Source organism: Fundulus heteroclitus, chromosome 8 (genome assembly GCF_011125445.2).
Source record: "Fundulus heteroclitus isolate FHET01 chromosome 8, MU-UCD_Fhet_4.1, whole genome shotgun sequence".
NCBI classification, from domain to species: Eukaryota; Metazoa; Chordata; class Actinopteri; order Cyprinodontiformes; family Fundulidae; genus Fundulus; species Fundulus heteroclitus.
The window spans coordinates 9,324,444-9,347,948 of NC_046368.1; the positions used below are offsets into that span (position 1 = coordinate 9,324,444).

General features: G+C 38.2%; 1 protein-coding gene across 2 annotated transcripts in view; it reads right to left on the minus strand.

Moving 5' to 3' along the window:
- Positions 1–23,505, minus strand: part of si:ch211-127i16.2 (probable flavin-containing monoamine oxidase A) — a 99,303-nt gene that overhangs the window by 32,722 nt on the left and 43,076 nt on the right. For both annotated transcript variants that reach the window (XM_036140075.1, XM_021317296.2), the window contains exon 9: positions 7,899–8,057. In XM_036140075.1, the coding sequence (XP_035995968.1) occupies positions 7,899–8,057 (159 nt within the window). The remainder of the gene's footprint in view (positions 1–7,898; positions 8,058–23,505) is intronic.

The window sequence follows — 23,505 nt, forward strand, 5'->3', positions numbered from 1 at the left end:
AATGCAGATTGGAGAACAGTAGGAGAACTCAGCAGAGTGAGAAAAATAGACCCTGATGTCCTCCAGCAGCCTAAGCCTATAGCAGCATAGCTACATAGATAGCTCAGGATCTTTCTATTCTATTCTATTTAAAATAAGTGTTTGCTAGTATATTCCAAGTGTCAGTTTGTCACAGTGTTATGGCAATATGAAATTTAGCCTGTTGGATAAAATCGCATTGCAGATAGGTCCATGTTACTGTATCTAACATGTTAAGTGTCACAAGGAGTGATGGAAGCACAGCTGAAAAAAGGCAATAGTAGTATTACAGTTTTGACGAATAATAACTCCATTGAAATACTCTCTAATATTGTGCAGTCTTAATTCAATAAAAAATGCACACAGTTGGACTCTGTTTAGTAATTATTTGACGTCTGGTTGTGGCTGGTTGCACTGGATTTTTTTTAGGCATGTCAAGGTGATATGCTGCATTAAAACACACGTTTCAGACTTATATTTGTAAAAAAAAAAAAAAAAAAAAAAAAAAAAAAAAGGTTAATTGTCCTTGTGTTGGTCTATTACATTAAATCCAATGAAATACATTTATACTTGTGGTTATACCGTATCAGTGTTTGAAAATGTTCGATATTTTTTGTTAGGAAAGTTTGTAATGGAAAGGTTTAAAATTTCATATCAAAAATGGGATTGAAAACAACTTTTAGGCAACAGCTGAGAGAGAAATACAGAAAATAAGGTCCTAACTGAGCAGGAAATAAAACACAAATTCCAGACATAAAAAAGGAAGCAAGAAACTGCAAAAGAAAAGCCTTAGAGCCATTCAACAAAACAATGTAAGCAAAACGCATCAAAGGAGAAAAATGAAACTCAAAAAAAGAAGATATAAACAACGCAGTGAGAGAAGCAGCAGAGAAAAAAGGCAGAAATCCTGGACAAATTGGAAGGGCTGGGATAGGCAAACAGAAAAACTGACAAAAGAAAAACAGAGATAAGGCTGCATACACACAGGGTCTGACTGAAGGCTTGTCTTCTTTGCTTTGTCTCTGCTGTCTCCCTGCTTATGACCCATTCATTTATCCCAGAGAAAAAATAAATTAAAGATGCCACTATATTCTTAAGAAAAAAAACTGAGCTGGAAGAGTTCTACTCAGGCCTAAACACAGGTGCCCCTTGTGGGGCTCTTTCCAACTCACAGCCTCTGACGGCCCCATCAGATGGTAATCAATCATTTTAAACTACATCGGAAGGAAATGTTTATTGAAGTTCTTGTTCAAACATAAAGATAAGAGGGCTACATAATGCTGCAGTGTGAAGCATTAAAGGGACATTGATTTAAAATGAACGTGATTAGATCTTGTTTTGTTAAACCCAGGTTACCGCACACCTCATTAAGCAAGCAAACCATACAGATTTTTTTTTCAGATGGGCTGTGCAGTACTGAGGCATGTACAATCAAAAACAATAATTCAATGTTTTCTAGGTGTGAAAGCAAAACTGCAAAACTAAGTGTAGTTCACGTTTGAAAACAAAATACTGCTACTCTACAGGTATTGATACCTCTGGTAAAGAAGTGCAAAAAGGCTTCATTATAAATTATATTTTATTTTGGAAGAAAAATTTAAGCTGAGAACTCATGAAAATTCAAACTTTTAATTTGATTAATGTTTTGAGAAAATGTCAGAGAAAAAGTCCAACAAGACGCACTGATAATTTATGGTTCATTTTCACATGATCACTGGTGGCACAATTATTGGTTACAATAATAAGTACAACATAACATTTTTATTTTTACTGCATTTCTTAAAAGTTGATCAGAGCATCAACAGATGTTTTATTAGGAATCTGAATCCCTCATTCTGTGTTAGGGTTTAGGGTTATGATTTGACAATGATGAGGCCCCTTTCTAATAACCTGGTCAGCCAGGATTTACGCTGTATACACTGCTTAGCATGCCGTTTGGACTGACTCCAAACGACATGCTCTGTGTTTTTAATTTGTAGTCCATGAAACATGTCATGCCATTGAGCAAACTCTCCTGTGAACGACTTTTGCCACTTTTGTCTAAAACATACAAATGTAATATAAATGTTGTACGCACAAGTACTTTCTTAATTTTCCAAGGCAACAAGCAACAAAAATATCTGTATGTATCTTGACTGTTATGGTTACTGAAATCGCCACTGCATTATGGGTAATTCTGCCACCGAGAGCAACACATCGTAAAGTCCCGCCTCCCACGCTGTGATTGGTCTGGTCTGTTTTAGGCTGGAGCATTTCAAAATTCAAAATTGTCAAAAAGACAAGAGAACATGTCACTCTGGTAAGCTAGGTGTGTAAATAACTGTACCTACACTGTACAATAATAGACATAATTTTTTTTTATCATCTCATATCAAATCAAACTAAACATCAGTTAGGATTACCAGAATTATTTAGAACTACTAAATGCCGGAATACTGAGAGAAATTATTTTCTGACTTGTTTTTTAACCTACCAGTTCTCAAACTGGCCACCCTACCCATATGCACTAACTACGTGCAGCAGCAGAAAATCTACATTATCGATGAGATGTTCTTAAAGTAATTTTAAAAGTGATTTTTTTGTGTTTTTTTACCCGTATTCAGGCGTCGACTGGATACAATCTATAAAATATTAGGGTTTTTTAAAATTGTACCATGTTTTGCCATTTTATTCAAAAATAAATATTGTACCATACCTGATACATTATATTAAAGGAGCATAACGTAAGTTCCAGAGTTTTTGCAGACATCTGCCCCCTCTGGTGACAAGTTGAAATGACACCAGTGTTGTGCATGTGAGAAAAGGAAAAGCATCTGCCGCTGTGACTGCACATGTTTTTTGTTTAGAGGTGTGATGTCTTCTGAGGAAAGACAGTTACACATTTTGAAGTTAGCCTGTGTTCTCTTGCTAATGCATTGGTTACGGCGGAGACTTAGCAAGGTAGCCAGGTGACGAGAGCACAAAGCGCATCACACCCACCTGCACGTCCACAGGATTTGCCCTGAATTACTCTCTCATGAACTGACTAACCTGTAGAGGCAACTGCAGTAAATAGAGGATAACTCATTTTATACATTGGGTAATTGTAAAGGCTTGTATGGGGAAAGATATCTAAATAATATACAAGTTTAGAACATGCACTATGTACCTTTAACATATCACCATGCATTTACCATTTTCATAAGCATATCATTTGTAATTAACAATACACTGAATATATACGGTTTTGGGCAGGAAACACTTGTATCTGAATTGAGTTGTCTGTGGTTAGGGTCGAAACTGTAGTTACATAATGTACTCCACGTGTGGTTATCATTTTATCATTTCACTGCTCTGCTCAAAGCCAAAACGGTCATTTTTCAGAACATTTCTTCTCAGATTTGGTGATTGCTGAGTCACATAATTAAATAATCAATCCTATTTAATTTTTTCACTGGATGTTTCAATAGATAAACTGACATGTTTTAAAAGAAGAACAAGACAGTAACCTTGAAGCAAAGATACCAGAGGTTCACAAGTCGTTTCGTCCAATTCAGAGTGAAGTTTCTAACAACTGAAAGAAACATTTTCTCATCAAATCATCTTGTCCATGTTGTCCTAACCATGCATCACTGTAGGTTAGGATTCCACGCCTGTACCATTTGTCCTTGGGCCTAGATTAAAACACGAACGTTTGAAAATATTAAAACACTAAAAGATAATTAAAACTTATCTATTTGCCATCCAAAAATCAGCTAAAGGCTAATTTGTATTAATTTGAAAATTGCTCAAATGTAACATTTACCCCTTTAGAAATATAGGCATTCATGCTCTAAGAAAAATTATTAAAAGACATTAAAACTTGGTAATGTTGAATTTCTAAATTATTCACGCAAAGTGCTTTTCAGTCTTGATGACTGATCTAAAACCGATTTATCCATGTCTTTGTATTGTCCACTCCTGAATTATATTGAGCACTAGATGTGAATTGGTGGGTTTTTCTTCTTCTCATTCTGAGCTGGAGAATTTTTATTAATACCAGGAAACCATTTTCTAAATCCACAGTTGTCTTTGTTCTAATATAAATGCTCTAAATTATAACATAATGAACAAGACAGCGTGTAGTAAGTAACAGAAAGAGTGTTGAACTTTTATTTTGACATTTCCAGACGAACAGAGAGCAGCGTACTTTTATTTTTTATGTTTTCTGCCAAAAGTGACTTTGTAATGCTGCTGCTAGATTAGCAGGAATAGAATATCGGAGGTATGTTGCTCTTAAAGCAGTACTGTGTAACTTTTAGCCACAAGGGAGCACTAGACCTGTAACTTCCAGGTATAGCGCCCCTGAAGATCATTGCTATCGGATTCCAAAACATGGAATCTGATAGCAGACCACTTTGGACCAGCAGATCGAGAAGTCATTGAGTTACTTGTAAATACAAGGCTACATTTACCCCTCTATATTATACGCAGTCCCCCATTGAAAGGGAGAGGGAGAGGACAAGACAAAGCCAGGGGGAGAGGGAGAGGGAGGGGGAGCTGTGGAAGAGAAAGATGAAGCAGACAACAGGCTCAATCATTTGATTATGAAAGGCTGCAGGCACTTCAACAGAGGTGAAGAGCTGACATGCAGGTTTGTCAACTACATTTACTGTATTTTATAATAATAACTATGGGGCGGACAAACTTTGACTCTAGGATGAGAAAAGTAGAAGCATGTAAGGTTAGCGCTCATGTTTAGGGGGAGCTCAGACTGCCTTAAAGTGGGGCTCTAGGTCACATGACCCATTCAGAGCCAGATCTTCAGTTACAAAGATAACTTTTGGGAAAGGGCGGCTCACACTGAGCATCCATATGCACCAAGTGCTGTATATTGACCAGAAAAACCATCTAATATATCACAAATACACAGGGGTCAAATCTTACTTAGTGCTGCTTAAACTAAGTTGAAATTATCTAAAAACATTTAATACAGAGTTAATTTAGTCATTATTATGAAGCCACCACTTAAAAGAAAAGCTTGTTGTGAGACCTTAACAGCCCATAAACCGCAAACATCACTGGCTAATAATAAATGGCATCCTTTCACTGTAAAACATGAGCAGCAGCCCCCAGCAGTCTGTAGCCCCCAAACCAGCTTTCTTTCACTTTTTATTGCATGAAATTTAAAAAAAGAAATCCATTACTGAGACTCGAGTCTCAGACAAGTTAAGTCTCAAGCTTTTAGGGCACAAGTTCAAGTCAAGTAAGAAGTCTTATTTTGAGCGATTTAAGGGCCACTCACATTAGAATCTCAAACTTGAGTCACCATCTTTAAAAGATACAGATTATGTTTTATAAGAATGACTTCAAAATGTTTCTGAATTGCCATTATGATTAGTAGAAATTTGGTTAGCTAACACCAGATAGGGTTTCTGTCCCTTTAATTCCAACAGAGCTAACCAAGAGTCACCTATCTAAAACTCAAAGGGTGGGAATCAGCCAAGGCATGAGAGCTCAAATGAAAAATTACTTATCCTATCAACAACAGCATCATATTAAAACAGCACACACTGTGCATAATTTGAACCCATCTCCCCACTCTCATCACATGCTACCACATTTTCTCTGTGTTTAGAAGTGGAGTGCCAAGCGGAGGTTAATTATTAAAAACCTTTCGTTGCTCGTCTCTGCAGGGTGACAGCTACTACAGCTGCAGTGCTTTGGAGCAACTTGGGAAAATGACCTAAATTGCAAGACAACACCAGAAACAATGGATGATTTTGTTTTTTTCTCTTGAGTCAAAAAAGAGAATAGTAGGGAAAGAAAAGCAAGAGAATGATCTTATAGAATGCGTGTGCAAAATGGGTAATGGTGAAGCTGGCAGCAGATTTTGTTTATCCAAAAAACAAAGCTGATAGAGTGAATAATTTCCAGCAATATAAGTGAACTTGCAAAAATTGGCTTTGCATTTTCAGCCATCAGTTTTGCAAAAACTTTCTCCTCATCCATTATCATACCTTTTAAAATCCTGTGGCTATAATCCCAATTACCATTAATTCAATTCAGTTAATGTACAAAGTATCAATACAAAACAAATCTTGCGTCAAGCCACTTTAAAAGACAAATATAATTAATTATATTCAAATCAATCCTATGGATTCTATTACAACATAATCTTCAGTTGGATGTATATTCAAGTATGTTCAGTCTAGTACAGTCCAAATTATAATAGATTTATTTAACTATGTCAAGTCAATTGGTAAAATGGCCTTCTAAGGAATCCCAGACAATTACACTGAGTTGCTTAAATCTGCAGCAAGCCCTCATCCTGAGAATGTATGTGGCAACAGAGGAGTGAAACTACTTTCTTTTAACAGGGGCGAAACCTGAGGCTCAGCTTGAGTGGTGATTTGGTCACAACCAGTTTGGAAGGAGAAACAAAGAGAAAAAGAAAGAAAGTCACACAGGTACTTTATGTGTGCTGGAAAACCAAAGGGTATGTAGAGATGTTTTCAGCAATAGCTCAATCAAGGATTTGTTCAGGAGACACAACTAAACATAAAAACAGTGAGTGAGTAGTACTTTCTACACAAAAGTAGAGTATAAAAAGATCATTAGCAGCAATAGCCCTGTTTGTGTCTTAATCTAGAAAAGAGACACTGTTAAACACAGACACACTTAGCCGGGAGTAGTTTCTGTGAGAAAAGCAAAAATAAATAAATACAATAAAATAAACAAATAAGAATGCATAGCTGATTACAGTAATAGTTAAACCAATAAATACAGAAGCCATAAACCAAAAAAATATGTTCTATGGAAAAAAGCACCAAATACACAAATATTGGTAGCAGTAGCTTCATCCTGGAAAGAGACACAGCAAAACACAAAAGCACTATGCGTAATAAAATAAAATAAAAACACTTAAAAAAATAAATAAAGGCAGCAAAATCACTGTCAAAGGCCGTATCTCAAAAAGACACTCTGCTAAAAAAAAAGAACCCCTCAGCAAGCAGTACTTTCTATGGAAACACAAAAAGAAATCCTAAAAATACACAGTAAATGACAGTAAAAGCACCATGATTGGCTTGATCTAGGAAAGAGACCCAAGTAAGCACAGAAAAACTGAGCTGGAAGTACTTTATATAAAAAAAATAAAATAAATAAATAAAATAAAATATACAAAGTTAATGGTAGCTCTGGCTTCATCAACAACTTTTTTTTCCAGGAGAAACCTTAATGTAATCTTTTCTTTCACAGTACATAAACAAAAAGTTGCATCTTCATTTTCCAGCCAATTAACACCTAAATAATTAGACGAACCAGATGTCGATCACAAAGGGCACTCAGACATAAATACCCCTGACACGGTTTTTTGCTTCGGACCACTTAAAAAATGCTTTTATCTCCTATATTTTATGAAGCAATAGCCATTGTGATCTGGCAAGCGGCATCCCCCCTCTATCCGCCTCAGTCCTGGATGCAATTTTCTTAATGCTGCACTCAAGTAATATTGCTGTTATGACAAGAAACAATATGCTGCCTTTGTCTCCACACACAATGAGCATCTGCACAAACCCTCAACATGCAGTTGAAATTGAATGAACCACTCTGTAATGCTAATGTAGTCAGGTTTTTTTTTTTCTAAGAGTAAATGGGAAATAAATGGATGTTTGAAAACATTTTAGTTTTCATGACCTGTTATTCCTGCCCAATATTTGAGCCTTTTATGCCCACTCTGAATACACATTGCTTCCCTTATTCTTCCATTAGCATGCACCATGACTTCACATGAGATCATACTGAATTGAAATCAAACAAGTCTCAGGAGCAACTGCTTAATGCAGGATGAGAACTCTGAGAAGATAAACACAGGTTTATAATAATCTGATTAGAGTGGTCTCAGCACTTATTGACTTTACCTCTTTTGTACTCCAAAGAGTAGCCTGCTGGCCAGAAATAAAGCCCACCAGGGCCGGGTTACCACGGGGGCTGGTGGCGTCAAAGGTGACACAGAACGGACAGTCGGTGGAAGACCCAGCCACGATTTCCCCAGAGAAGCCCTTCTCTTTCCAAAAGGCCTGCAGCAAAACAGAGACATCCCAGCTCCATCAGTGATAATGCAGTTTAACGCTAAATTCAAATAAACATTAAAAACCCAAATGAGGTGGTAAATGGGCATCCAATTTGAGGACAAAAATAGTAATTAAAAAAAGGTTTCTTTGATTTTCAGCAGGGGGGCATTAAGCACATTAATGCTCAGGGGCAGAATTATTTTAAACCGACAGTGCGGGGGCCAGATTTTGATGAGTGATTTTTTTTTTCTAGTAAATCATATTAGTCTGTTTCATTTATTGCAATTTCTGCTGTAATCACTGCCGTGATTTATTTTCCGAAGAGGTTACACAGTAGTCCACTTTTTCCATCTATGGTTCAGATGAGGATCTTACAATAAGAATATGGCCCAGGGGCCACTCGCCAGTGACTGCGTGTCTAGTCACTTCATCTCTGACCTATTTATTGTTGCCCATCTTGTCCTGCTGACAAATTTTGCATTGGGGATGCCTGCCGCTCCTCCACAGATACCAAAGCCCCCGTGACTGCTTCTTTGATTAATTCTCTCCCGGCATGTTGGTTTAGTTAGACAGTTATAGTCAAATAATTGACTAAAAGGTTTCTGTAAGATATTCAGAGTTAAATATTGCTTGTTGATAACATAAAGTCCCTATAAAACATTACAGTGTGTAGTTGTTATAGGAAAAAAATGACAAAAAGGTAGTTTTGCACGACACTAGCTGCTATAATAGCAAATCCATCATTGAATGCGTCTTGTGATCGTGTCTATTTTTCAGAAATAGTGAAACATAAATGTATTATAATTTATTATAATAAAAACACAGCAGCAAATTTCATCTTGTATTCCAATTAATGACTTTTAAACATTCTTATTAGTACCACTGTTTTATTTTGTGAACAAATGAACCAAACCGAATACAGAAGCGGTGATGGAGTCAAGCAATCTCATGCTGAAATAACATGCATGACAAGAGTGTTTATTTTTGGTTTGACTATGGAATTGGCAGCTGTAACAGATTTATTCCCGGTTAAAAAACACAAAACCACACACAGGAAATCAGGACAGATTGTTCCATTCAAATGCTAAAAAGAAGAGCAAACAATACCAATAATGGTGGAGCTCTGTAAGCAGAGCATCCACATTTGTTTATACATTTCTGAACTTGCATTTTGCCCTTAAATAGAAAAAAAGAGAGTGATGCCATTCTCCTTATGGCAGCATACATGGTGTGACACCAAACCTCTCTCTGCTCTGTAATCCAAAAGCAAGGTAGACTCTAATAAAAGTCCAAACCAGAAATGCGTTTGTTAATAACAATGGTTTCTTAGTATTTCCAAGTGGTTGTGGAGTCGTCACCTCACCTAGTCATTGTAAAATAAATAATGCCCTCTTTCCATTCTAAGGTTTTACATTTCAGGACAATCATTTTCTTGAGGTATTTTCTACGGTGGCCGAGACTTGGAAACGCACGGCAAATACAAAAATACGCTGCAAACACAAAAGTATTCCAAACATAAAAAAGAGGCTAACACACACATTGGAAAAGAGAAATGCTGCAATCATAGAGATTGATCACACAAAATGCAAACATGCTGCGAACGCAAACACTAAAAATGCATGCAAAGACAAAATGCAGCAAATATATATATATATATATATATATATATATATATATATATATATATATATATATATATATATATATATATATATATATATATATATATATATATATATATATGTGTCGAAAGTGCTTAACAAAATTAGTAAAATCCCAACGTACAATGGAAAGAGAGGACATAGAAAACAATAAAATCAAAAAGGTTACAAAGAAACAAAGGAATGAAATTGTCACACCACTGATATGTATTAAAAGCCAGCCTGTACAGATATGTCTTGAGTTTGGACCTAAAAAGAACGATATCTGTAACAACGCGAATATCCGGGGGTAACTTATTCCAGAGTCTCGGGGCAGCAACTGCAAAAGCCTGATCACCCCACCGTTTATACCTTGACCTTGGGACTTCTAAAATACAACTGCTTTGAAGATCGCAAATATTTATATTCACTGCCTCACTGGAAAGACACCACCAATGACCTAAGAGCAAAATATTGTTACAAATCAAATTGGCAAGGGTTTGGAGGACATTTCCAAACAATTAAAAGTTTATAATTTGACAGAAAAATATAATTTATATGGGGAAAACATTTAACATACCTGCAAATCTTCCCAGGCATGAATGTCCAAATGCAAAGCTGCGTCTGAATGAGCTTTGAAGCTTCCAGAGCAATATCTACAAGATGAGACCAAGCTAGAAATGTTTGGCCCCAAACTGCCCCAACTTGGAAAAACATTCAAGCCTACAGGATCACCTCAAAACCCTCATAACATGTCTGCAAGCACAATGGTGGATGGGTGATGCTTTCCGGTGTCACTTTGCCTTCCCGTTGTTGCGTCAACCATGAACCCCTATGTGAACTGGAGCATTATAAAGTCAAACTGGGTCATCAACAGGACAATGATCCCTGCTGCAAATCAACAACAGAATGGCCGAAAAAGAAGACTTGATGATCCAGTCAAAGTCCAGACCTTACCCTGATTGGGAAACCTACAGTGGGATCTTAAGACAGTTGTGTTGTGCAGAAACAAATGTCTGTGAACGTCAAAGAACTAATGATAAAGGTGATTCTGCAAGATACTGAATTGTGACATTGTCTTTTCTATACAAAGATTTTCAATTTTGGCTTCATCTTAATAAATAATGGCGGTTTAGGATCCATTGTGTGCTCTTGAATACTTGTTTTTTCATCATGTCCAGATGTCTAGGACCTTGAATTTAAAAAGGGTGCGTGCTTTCTTTTCAAAATAACTTTTAAATTGGAATAACTGCTTTGCTGTCAGGTATCTGAGAATTAGTATTCTTCGCTTGATAAAAAAAATCTTCTAAAAGCAGAAAAAAGTCAAAGAAAAAAAATGGCAAGAGACTGTAAAAAAAAATAAAATCTGATGCATTACAAGGTTTTATTCTGCTGCATGTGTGCAATGGGAAGAAGCAATGAGTTCAACTGCAGAACAACGGGTTCTCATTTGAAATGAGTCTCCGCCCTATACGCTGTAAACTCCCTTTCTCCCACATTTCAAAGTTCTTGGAAAAGGGAACAAATAGTTCAAAGTTTCCACTCTTGTAATATAGGTGGGCCAAGCAGACAATATCCCAACATCTGCACTTTAAATGTGCGTTATCGGGACATTTCACTATAACGTAACAATGCAGACCACCTCTAACTCACTTAGGGTTATTGTGTGAGAATGTTGTTCTTTTTTAAGAAGCTACACTTCTGAGAACAACATTACTAATACTGTGACCTAAATTACTACTTCAGATTTCTAACTTTGACCTTATTTATTACTTCTAAATATTAATTGTATTTGGTTGGACAAATGTGATTAATACATATACCATGTTACAATTCTTTATTTTATGAAAACGTAGCACTAATAATATATTCAGGGTCCTGGTTTGGTTTTTAAATTTTTCTTTCATGATTTAATGCATTCCAAAGCAAAAAAGCTGCTAATCTTTAGCCGGTTTTACAGAAAGGTAACACCAGGATGAAGCAACACCATGTCAGATAAGTAACCTGGTGGAAGAGAGTTGACAAGGAACAACAGGACTGAGTTGCAAAGACGCAAAAGGGCTGAAAAACACGACTGACGAAGCTGATCCACATGAGTGACAGCCCTCTGAGCTCTTTAGGCTTGGGAGGGTGTCAACCTGTCATCTTAATTAGTCACCGTGTTTGTCTGGAAGGATCATGCCTACATCTTTTAGCAGAACCAGCAAATGTTCTACAAATGTCTCATGAAAAAGGAGGATTTTGGCTCCCTTGCATATGCTATTTGTAGCCTGCTGGCAACTTCATGTAATGAAAAGAGCTGTAAATGTACTGACGACAAAGGCTTTTGGGCAAAACAAACTCTTTTGAATCTGCACCAAATAACACTTGCATCACATTATATTATTTAGGCCTTTTCCATGCAAGTTAGAATTATATAAACATCTGTATTTTTGCCAGCCATGAAAGTGCATTTGCTTTGGCACACAGGGTATAAGCTCTGTTTACACGCAAGTTCAGCCATTCAATACAAACTTTTTGTGCAGCCTATTTAGTTGGTTTTCAGATTATTGTGCTGACTGTTCAGATGTGAATCAATTAATTTTCAAAACTGCACTCGTTTGACACCAGAAACTCATTTTCCCTATGTTTTGCCTTTGCATAGATTGATGGACTTTATCATTAGCACAAGGGAAGGTGTAATATTGTCTAGTTTACATAACCATTCTTCAAATTAGGAGGCTTTTTTCTTATTTTCCTTTGTGTTTAAAAGACAAGTGTGCAGCCAGGGAAAATGCTGGGAAAAAGCTGTTAAAGGTGAGCCCAAAGCTTCAGGTGCTTTGACGTGGATCATCAATAACTTCAAGCCCAGAGGTTCAGCTACACCAAAAAAGGCTTCAGGGCACTAAAGAATGTCCAGCCAACATCACAACCTTTACATTCCAAAAGAGAATGACAGCAGCACCAGTGCAGAGCTTGTGCAACACTGGCAGCAGTTTCCAATGAGCATCAAGACCATCTCCGTTTGAAAGGGATGAGGGTTGCCACCAGTGCAGAGCTCTGCCAACAATGGCAGCGTGTGGCTATGAGCGCATTTGCACAGAAAAAAAGAAGAGCAGCAAAGAAGCAACTTCTGTCACAGAAAACAGCTGCTCCTCATCACTGCTATAAATAAATAACCTGATCCTCGCCAGATGGATGTAGTTCCACCGGGCTCCACATATCCAGCAGGGATCGCTCCATTAGAGATGTAATTCAGAAGGAGGGGCCCTATCAAAAATCCTTGCATATGATTGGATAAACCACTTGTCCGTCATCTTTACTGACGTGCTACAAGCTCTTGCCAAACCCGGTTGAGGGAAGGATGAAACCATCATTTCCACTAATAAAGTGTTCAAAGCACTTCTCTGATGTTCTTTTAAAAAATGAATATTCAGTAGATTGGACAACACTGATGAAATAGCAGCATCAATGTAACCGCTTCCTTCTTAGCTGTGAGCCGCCATTGTTGTCTGAATCAAAACAGTCTCTTCTCTGATATGTCACAGCTGCTGGAGACATCAGGGTCTATTTGTCTCACTCTCCTGAGTCCTCCTACTGTTCTCCAATTTGCATTGTTTGTTGTTATTTCAACTTTTAACTTTTCGTTCTGTCATTTTTCTTTTCTTCATAGACGGTACACCTGGTCTGGCATTCTGTTAGCTGTGACATCATCCAGGGGAGAACAGATCATCCACTATTACCATATAACGTAGAAAGGATTCCTGGATCAATGTGTGCTTCTGTGCTTTCTGTGTCTCTGCTCTGTCTTCTCTAACTCCATTTGGTCGAGGTTCACACTGAGCCTGGTTCTGGTTCTGCTGGAGGTTTTTCCTTCCTGTTAAAGGGGAGTTTTCCTCTCCACTGTCGCTTCATGCATGCTCAGTATGAGGGATTGCTGCAAAGCCATCAACAATGCAGACGACTGTCCCTGTGGCTCCACGCTCTTTCAGGAGGAGTGAATGCTGCTTGTCACGACTTGATGCAATCTACAGGGTTTCCTTAGATGGGGAAACTTTTTGACCAATCTGTATAATCTGATTGAATTTGACTCTGGAAAGTGTCTTGAGATGACATGTATCATGAATTGGCACTATATAAATAAAATGTAATTGTAATGAATCAATGTAAATCCCACCCACCTTATTGGCTCGTCCATTTTATGTGGTATTGAAATGAATTAAAATTCAACTCAAAAATACTTTATTAATCTCAAAAGGGAATTTTCACCAATACATTGGTGTAACTCATGTAATGGGGTTTCTTCAATGAGTTGTTGTAAATGCTGATGGCTGCAGACAGGAAAGATCTCCCCTAGCAGTCTGTTTGGAGAAGACTCTGAATGAAGACACTCTGTTGTAACCTGACGCTGCCAGATAGATTTGCTTCGCATATCCATCTGGAAACCTTCTGTTGAAGTAATTTTGGGAAGGGGCGAAAATACTGGTTAGCTGATTGGCCTATGTTGGTGATAGACGGGCCAAATAAACCAATCAGATCAACGAAGCATATGACGTACTCGTCAACATGCTTCGTCGACGCTCGTAACAGAGCGACGACGAACACACAACCACGAGCCAAGCTACTGTTGCTGCTGCAGGTAAAGGCTCGTTAGCTCAGCAAAGAAATACTCTGTAATTCCGATAAAACTTGCTCGATAGCCACGCTAACGCTAGTTTCATCGGCTGAAGCCGCCATGTTCTTTAGACTGAACTGTCGCGCTTCTCGTTGCGTCACACCTCAGCCCGCCTCAAAGCCAACGCTGATTGGACGTTCGTTTGGTGAACGGCTCCAAATTTTCTTTAACGGAGAGTAGCCAGACTGATCTGCGAGTGAAACCTTGAAAGCTTGCGAGATCAGGATGGTCTCACGAGGCTAACTCTGTTGTTGTACAACAATATAATACAAATCCATAACGTCCTTGATTTTATGAAGAACCCTTCTTTCCAAAGTCATCTCCAGAAGTTCTAGAAGGGTCCCCAGAACAGAATGGGCCTTCTTTATAAGCTTGTTTAGCTTTATTAAGTCACTGGCTCTGATGCTACTACCCTAAACGTTTATTTACTATGCCGACATTTAACTCTAGAGTAGTGGAGGTAATAATCTTTTGATTTTCACAAAAGATTATTATGATTATTATTATGATTATGATTTTCACAAGGCCAAAGTGACAAAGCAACATTGGATCTACAATCAGATATTTTTTTTTTATTCACTTCAGATCTACCTAAAGCCAATAATCCAGGTTCAACTTTAAGCACCAAAGACAAAAATTGGTCATCATCAGTCAGGATTTGACCTAAACCCACAGAAGAAATGATAAACTCAAAATTTTATTCTGGGTGAATCTGATCCATTTACTAATTACATCCAATGCTATATGCCTATGCTTATAGAATAAACACATAATAAAAGGCAAATTAAACTTGTTTAAGCCGACAAACACAATCTTGTGTGATAGGCAAATCCTTGGATGTGGCTATTTGTTTTTTTTACATTATATTTTGCTCAGTTTTATCTCTATAAAAAATATCTTCCATTAGTTAAAGTATGAACTTAAACAACACTCATCTGTCCGGTATTCATTGAATGGAAACTACATGAAACTACAGTAAACAAACTGCATCAAGTTTATTGTGTTGAGAAAAAATTTAACAAAATGTTGAGAAGTTTGTCCCTATTGTATTATATTGTCAAGCTAGCCCTCTCAGTATAAATACAGAGTAAATGACTGAAGGCCATACTAGCAGGAATAAAGAGAGTTAGGTAATACAGTATAGAAATATTTTTGAAGTTTTGATAAAACAAAAATTCACAATATGGTCAGCATAAAAATGTGTGTGCAGGAGGTTAAATGAATTACAGTAACATATTTTATATCTTTTCTTACTCTTATTCACAGGGGAAATGCAGCACACCTCCTTTGATTTTCTTGTCAGCTGGCTGAAGAGAGCTGAAGCGATAACAGGCAAGTCTGCTGGAACATTTAGTTTTCCTTCCACCAGGCCGAAGCAGCGCAGTGGCACGAGATCAAGACTTTTCTCTGCTTGCAGAAGAATGGCTGCTTTACTTTGAAGCTGCCATAATGTTCTATTTATTTGCTGCTTTGAGAAACAAGGCACATGTGGCAGTGGTCTACCCCACCGGACTTTCATCCCTGCTTGTTAAGGTAGATTGGCAATCACACCAAAGGTAATGAATACAAATATCAGAAACTATGCTTTACTTAAAAGTTGTTGTAGCCCAATAATTGTTGTCATGGAGGAGGGCTGAAGCCCACAGTTTCTATCCCTTAAAGAGCCATAAAAGACTCATGTAGAAAACAAATGGGTACAAGCTTCACATTCAGATAAACTCACAAATACAAATATTCTCTCATTTTATCTTTTAATGATATCCGCTGTAATGTCTGCCAGCAATTGAGTATCAATTATAGTTAATACATGCAACAGATTGGAAACGTATACTTAAATTGGAATATCTTAATATTAAAGTATAAAATTATATCAATCAAGTTTAGACGAGGGCATAATGTGTTCAGTTTCAAAACAAGCAAAACATAGAAAAATATTGTTTTTATTAATATGCATAAAAAATGCAGTATGCAGTTTACATTGTAAACTGCAAAAAAAATCAAATCAAATGTCATGGTTTTTGGGTGTGCATGTTTATCCTAAACAGGCATAAAAAGTAATGTTTGTCCATTTTTTTTGGCTTGATCATCTTAATTGCCATTTGTTGGCATGTTGACATTGTTTGGGTATGAATAATCTGCACTGTCTGATAAACTATACTGCGAAAAGTATTTGCTTACTCATCCACATAAACACAATCAGGGGTTTCAGTCTCATTCGTGACCACAGCTGTGTAAAATCAAGCACCTAACCATGCAGACCATTTCTACAACGCATTTGTGAACGAATGGATCGCCCTAAGGAGCTCAGTGAGTTCCAGCGTACTTCTGTGAGAGGATGCCACCTGGGTAACAAGTCCAGTTGTGGAATTTCCTCGCTCCTAAACATTTCCCAGTCAACTGTCAGTGGTTTTATAACAAAGTGATAGAAACTCAGCCACAAGGTGGTAGGCCATGTACACCGATGAAACAGGGCCAGCAAATGCTGAGATACATAGTATGGACAGGTTCCCAACTTCTGCAGAGTCCATCACTACAGACCTCCAAGCTTCATGTGGACTTCAGATTAACTCAACAGAGAGAGGTTAATGGAATGGGTTTCCATGGCTGAGCCGCTGCATCCGAGCCGTACAAAACCAAGTGCAAAGTGTTGGAAGCAGCGATGTAAAGCATGCCGCCAGTGGACAAAGCAGTGGAGGCATGTTCTCTGGAAGGACAAATCACACGTTTCCATCTGGAAATCGGATGGACGAGTCTGGGTTTGGCAGTTGCCAGGTTCACGGTACTTGTCTGACTGTGTTGTGCCAAGTGTAAAGTTTGGTGAGGGAAGGGTTCTGGTGTGGGGTTGTTTTCCAGATGCTAGGCTTGGCCCCTTTGTTCCAGTGAAAGGATCTCTGAATGCTTCACTAAGATATTTTAGACATTCCCGTGCTACCAACGTTGTGGGCACAGTTTGGAGGATGGTCCTTCCCTCCTCCAACATGACAGATCACCAGAGCTCAAGGCAAGGTTCATAAAAACATGAATAAGAGGGCTGGGTGTGGATGATCTTGACTATCCCGCACAGAACCTGACCTCAACCTGATAGAACACCTTTGGGATGAATTAGAGTGGAGACGGAGAGCCAGGCCTTCTCGTCCAACATCAGTGTCTGACCTGCCGAATGTGGTTCCGGAGGAATGGTCAAAGATCGCCATAAACACTCCAGAACCTTGTGGACCACCTTTCCAGAAGAGTTGAAACTGTTATAACTGCAACAGATCAAAGTCATGTTGAACCCCATGGATTAAGGATGGGATGTCACATAAATTCATATGGGAGTCGAGGCAGGTTAGAGAATATTTTGGCAATATAATGTGCATCTGACATATCACTTCAAGATTCATATTCCAAAGTGAAAATCTCTTAATGCCTACTAGAAATAAGTTTCAATGGAGGGGTAGCTGGGATCAAATGCATGGGGTATTCCACTCTACAAAATTGGTCATCAACAAATTCATTGGGGATTTTTCAGTTGTGATTGTTTCTGGAATGTGCTTCATAGCATCCTTTTTCTATGTTCAGACCCCATTAAATTATATGAAGATGATTCTATTGCTACAGGCATCGCCTTGGCAAATAACCTACACAAGGGGGAGGGGGAGGGGGGCGTTGTCACAGGTAATTGAAGAGACAGATGCCTATGCCAGCCTAAGAACCCCTCCATGGACTCAGATCGTGAGAGGGACATGCTGGTGCTTCAAAGATTGCACCCAATGGGGGGATAGAACAAATCAAGAATGCAGACTGAAATATTTATGCTGATAATGCAAAACTCTCCGTTCGCTGAGATGATGGGGCAGAAGCGTTCCAGCGCACTGAACGGGCGGTGTTCTCCTAACGAGAACTCTGCTGCCATCTGTTATCATGGTGTCTCGGTGATTTCCTCTGGTTATAGGTTTTCACACGAGAGTAATTCTTAACCACTCTCTGAAATGTTCCCGCCAGGGAGACGGGAAGTAAGATGGCAGTTTAGTGCACTAAACTCACTCCTCCGCTCACATCAGCAGGGACTGCTGGTGGTTCTTGATGTCATTTTAATGGAGCTGCTTGTATTCTCCTGAGCACATTCCTCTCAAGCCGTTTTCAGTCAAAACACCAGTGCTGTTCCAAAATACATCCCTGAAAAGGGTCTTGAAAACAAAGAGAAGTAACAATAAGAGCTGTGCTGAAATGCACCCACAAGCTAAATATCTTGGTGGCCACGGTAAGCAGAGGATTGCTCAGTGTTCAAAATGAGAACAAGGCCTTGAAAGCGGGTGGAATTTAAATCTAAAAATATAACATGGAAATCACTGGAATATACTATTTTTTCACAGTATAATTCTGTACCAAGGTACAACATGAAATGTATTATGGATATTATGAAAATGAGTAAAGAATACATAAAAAGGAAAAAAATCACATTTACAGTCAAAATATCTGAAGAGAACAAACAAGAAAAAGCTTTTATGATTACATGTTTTCTGGAAAAGCATGGGCTCAACAATATTTATATGTAAACCAATCAATCTTGGGAGATAAGTAGAAATGGAAAATAAAGTTTGTTCACCTATAGAAAGAAAGAAAACAATCACCTGATTTCTCAATCAGGTCTGGAATTTGATTGGGCCATCCAGTCTTTTCTTTTTCTGCCATTCTGTTGTTGATTGGCAGCTGTATTTGTACCCATCCTCCTCTGGGGAACCTACCATAAATGCAGGACATACAGCTACATCAAAATACAGCAAGTGAGCTGTTATTTCTCCAATAACTGCTTTCAACAGCTCCAGCAACCTGCAGTTCTATACAATATCTAACAACAGCATCCGCACATGCGAGTTCTGGGGACCAGCCGCTCAAAGCACTTCGTCACTACCGAAGTCAGCGCTGGATGGGTTGGGCTTATTTGAAACGGGTGTTATTGAGGCAGCTTTGAAACATTTTGGGACAATCGCTTTCCCCAGAGAGGCATTTCTGAAATGAGTGACAAAAAAGCATTTAACTTCTTCATGATTTTCACATTTTTGAGCTATAGGCCTGCTCGTAGATGCGAGTGTGGCTGTAAAATTAGACCTAATTGGTAATTAGTGTACTTGACCAGCATTAATCGCTGCAATTACCTCTAGCTTGGAAAGGACAGAACGTACATGTCTGGTCTCATCTTAAGGCTGCACGTAATAGACAACCAATAAATGAAGCATTCAGCAGCACATGATGGGGAGACTTGAGTTGATTAGAAAACCGCTAAAGCAACACCAGCTCAGCATTAGGGATCTAAAGGAAAAAGGACTGGTTTTGTCGCAGCGGCAAGATACGCATATGATGAAGATTGTTTAGTGACTCCTTGAGACGTTAAAGAGCACTTTCAAGTTCCCTTCAGTGAAGTAGATTGAATCTTCTTGCATAATTAATACAAAACTACAGAAGACAACAGTGAGGAGGCACTAGCTGAAGTTTAAGACGTCTCTATACAGAAATCTTCATTCATTCCCTGAAATAAAGAGTATTTTTTTGTGTAAATTCTGCTTATTTTCAACAGACTGGCAGCAGAGAGTGACAGAAAACATGGTGGGTAAGGGAAATGGAACAAAACAAGAAGCTAACAGCAGTGTATTGAACCGTGGAAGCTGCTGTCGCGTCGGAAGTGGCTCAAGAGTCAGGCCAGCAGGGTGCCATGTCTGCTCCTTTCTGAATCTCTTTCTTTTTAGCTTGATTTACATTTTGCTTTCTAATCTCTACTGTTTTTTTTTTTTTTTTTTTTTTTTTTTTTTTTTTTTTTTTTTTTTTTGTTTTTTTTTAACACACTACAGCCAAGTATGTATCATCCTCCAGGGAAAAATATACCTCTACCTTTGTGACCTTAATTTGAGGTCTGTGAGATCTGCCCCCCAGGCTGCCACAAAGCTGTAATTAGTATAAAAGTGAGTTCCTCAGTCGTGCGTGAAACCGCTGTCTCTATGCAGACACACAGGAAGCAGCACCAGAGAAACCATCCTCTCAATCACTGAGCAATATTTAACGTGTTCCTGTGAATCTAAATGCGTCCCGCCGTGCCACCGAGGCGCAGATCTAATAAATGTTTGCATGAGCACTAATGATCCTGCATTCATTACAGCTGGCAAATTTAATCTACTAACAAGGTGCATAAAGCATTCGGGTAATTAATTGTGTGGTTGGAAAGTACAAAATGAAGATGAAAGCAAAAGTCTTCAGTTCTACATTTATTTACTGTCTGAAGCTGCAGTTTGCACAGCTCCTTTTCTTTTTTGTAAAATGTTCTTTATGTTGCCACTGCTGGAGCTCCCCATGATTAGTAGAAGCTGTGTTTGTATATGAAGAATTTAATTCTTGGGAGCCTTGTAACCCCATTTCGGTATTATGTAAGGTTATTAATAAAAACTGATTGCAAACTTGCAACCCAACCAGCATAAAGGAGCCTGGTGGGGCTCGCACATTTATTTCCAATATTGTGTCTTATGTAAGACGTGACTCCGCTGTGGGTCATGGAGAACGTCTTGCAAAATTAAGCAATTGCACAGATGTTACACATACAGTGGGGCAAAAAAAAAAAAAAACACTTAGTCAGCCACTGTTTGTGTAATCCATAATCCATTTAAAAATTGTGGTGGAAAATAAGTATTTGGTCACCCACAAACAAGCAAGATGTCTAGCCCTCACCTGTAACTTCTTCATTAAGAAGCTCTTCTGTCTTCCACTCACTGACGGTATTAATGACACATGTTTGAACTTGTTTGCTGTATTAATAGCACCTGTCCACAGCCTCATACAGTCAGACTCTAAACTAAACCATGGCTAAGACCAAGGACACCAGGAAGTGTCCTTGGTCTTTTAAGACCAAGAAAATTGTAGACCTGGACCAGGCTGGGAAGAGTGCCTCTGCAATAGGCAGCAGGTTGTTGAGAATAAATAAACTGTGGGAGCAATTATAAGAAAATGGAAGACATAAAAGACCATTGATAACCTCCAAAGCATACAATGTGATTTTCTTTTTTTCTCATTTTGTCTCATGGTTCAAGCGTATGTATGAAAATTATAGACCTCACTCATCTTTCTTAGTAGAATACCTTGCACAATCAGTGGCTGACTAAATACTTTTTTGCCCCACTGTACTTTTTAAGTAGTCAAAAGAAGAGACAATGATTCAGTCACACCAAAATGTGCTAAATTAAGGGTACCAAACAACAGCACCCAGAAAAAAAAATAGCATTATGTATCACAGAGTAAATGTTAGCCAAATAGTTGACAAGAAAACCAGAGGAAAATTAAGAATAAAAAAAAAAAAAAAACTATTCAGAAATTCTAAAAAACACAAAAAAATAATTGTACGATAAGACAAATACAGTTAAATCTCCAATGTTTATCTAGGCTGTGAGCATTTCTCCCCTGATGGTGTAACATTAAATCAGACTAAACCTTTTTTTCTGTTCCAGGTCAGGGGGATTACCAAAATTATTGCCATTTGCTAAATATTTGAATAATGATATGGATTAGATTTTGGTAACTTTTCATCACTTTCCTCCTCTTCATAAATGTGTATATATATAGTAAGCTCACTATGACTAAACAATTCAGGTAAGCCCTGATGAGGACAAGGACCACTGAACTATCAGGTCAGGGCCCTATCATCTTTGATATTTCATAGTTAAACACACAAACACACACACAAACAAGAGAGGGTAATCAGAGAATTCCAGAGCCACATTTTGTCACTGAATGCATCGTTGTGTCTAAACAGTCCATCAAACCAGTCAAATCAGAAATGTGTTGGCTGACAAAGTCATCAGTCAAGGTCCACTTCAATCAGTGCGGCTCATAGTTTCAGTTTATTTCCTGCAAATTAGTTTTTACAAAAGTTTTGGATTATTTTGGTACAGTTTTAGCCAAGACAAGTGGAAAGCCAACAATGAAAAGTTTGTGGAGTTTGAAATACAAAGCTCCATATCTGCAGCTCCTTCACTGTTCCAGACAACCAGTGTAGCTTCCAATTACAGATGCTGGGATAGGAACCTTTGATTCAGCTAACAGGACTGTCTCTCTAGACAATACTGTGCTTGGTGTTACCTGCCCCTGCTTTGTTTTCAGCCAACTCTGGCTGGTCTGCTTGTTTCGTTTTTTCTTTGTTATTTTCTTTAACAGCCTCATCAACTAATTATCTGCCTGGACAGAGGCCAGGTGTCTGTGATTAAAGATCATCTATAGCCTCTCTGCAGTGGATGCAACACCTGTAACAACAAGGCTGTTTCCACAAAGTGCATAAGTGCATAAAGCCGTTTTACACCACACCACCTGCCCTCCCTGCTCTGAAACTATTTTTGGGTTACCATTTATCCGTAAAACACTGAGGTTTCACGTGCTGCAGCACAGAGATCTTGGAGACGGTGGATGCTTTGGAAGTGATTCTTTCGAACACAATGAGAGGTGACAGCAGTCCTTTGACATTGGCACAGCTTTAGTGTCTTTGACTTGTTTTGTAATCTTTGTTCTGTATTGTTCTGTAGATATATCTAAATCATACACGAGTTGTAAAACAATATGAAGGCTGTCCAATGTTAAGATTCGTTTTACCATGCAGCTGCTTTCAGCCCAGTGCAGCATTTTAGTGCTGCACAGTGATAAGATCATGGTGCATTAAAGTACACCTTGTACATTAGATTAAATATATTGAAAAAGATATGTTATAAAATAATTAATCACCAAAAAATCCCAAAGTCTTCATTTAACACTTCATCAAACATCAAATAACATAAATGCCATTTTGTTTTCTATTCTTGTGTTTTTTTTTGTTTTGTTTTTTATAGCAGCACCTTGTAAGTTTGAATCCAGTGTTATCTTCATTTAAGATATATTACCGATTTTTTAGGTCAGTATACAGTACTTGATGTGTACTGATGCGTAAATATTTCAGTCTGCATTCTTGATTTGTTCTACCCCCCCATGACTCTTACCTGATCAGACATATTTTTGGTTCTCTGATGTAGGATTTAATCTAGAGGGCTGAATGTGGCCTTGTCTTTACAAGTAACTCCATGACTTCTCAATATGCTGGTCCAAAGTGGTCTGCTATCAGATTCCAAAACATGTCGCGAGACTGTTTCATTTTGCAACAGTGCAGTGTTTCCAG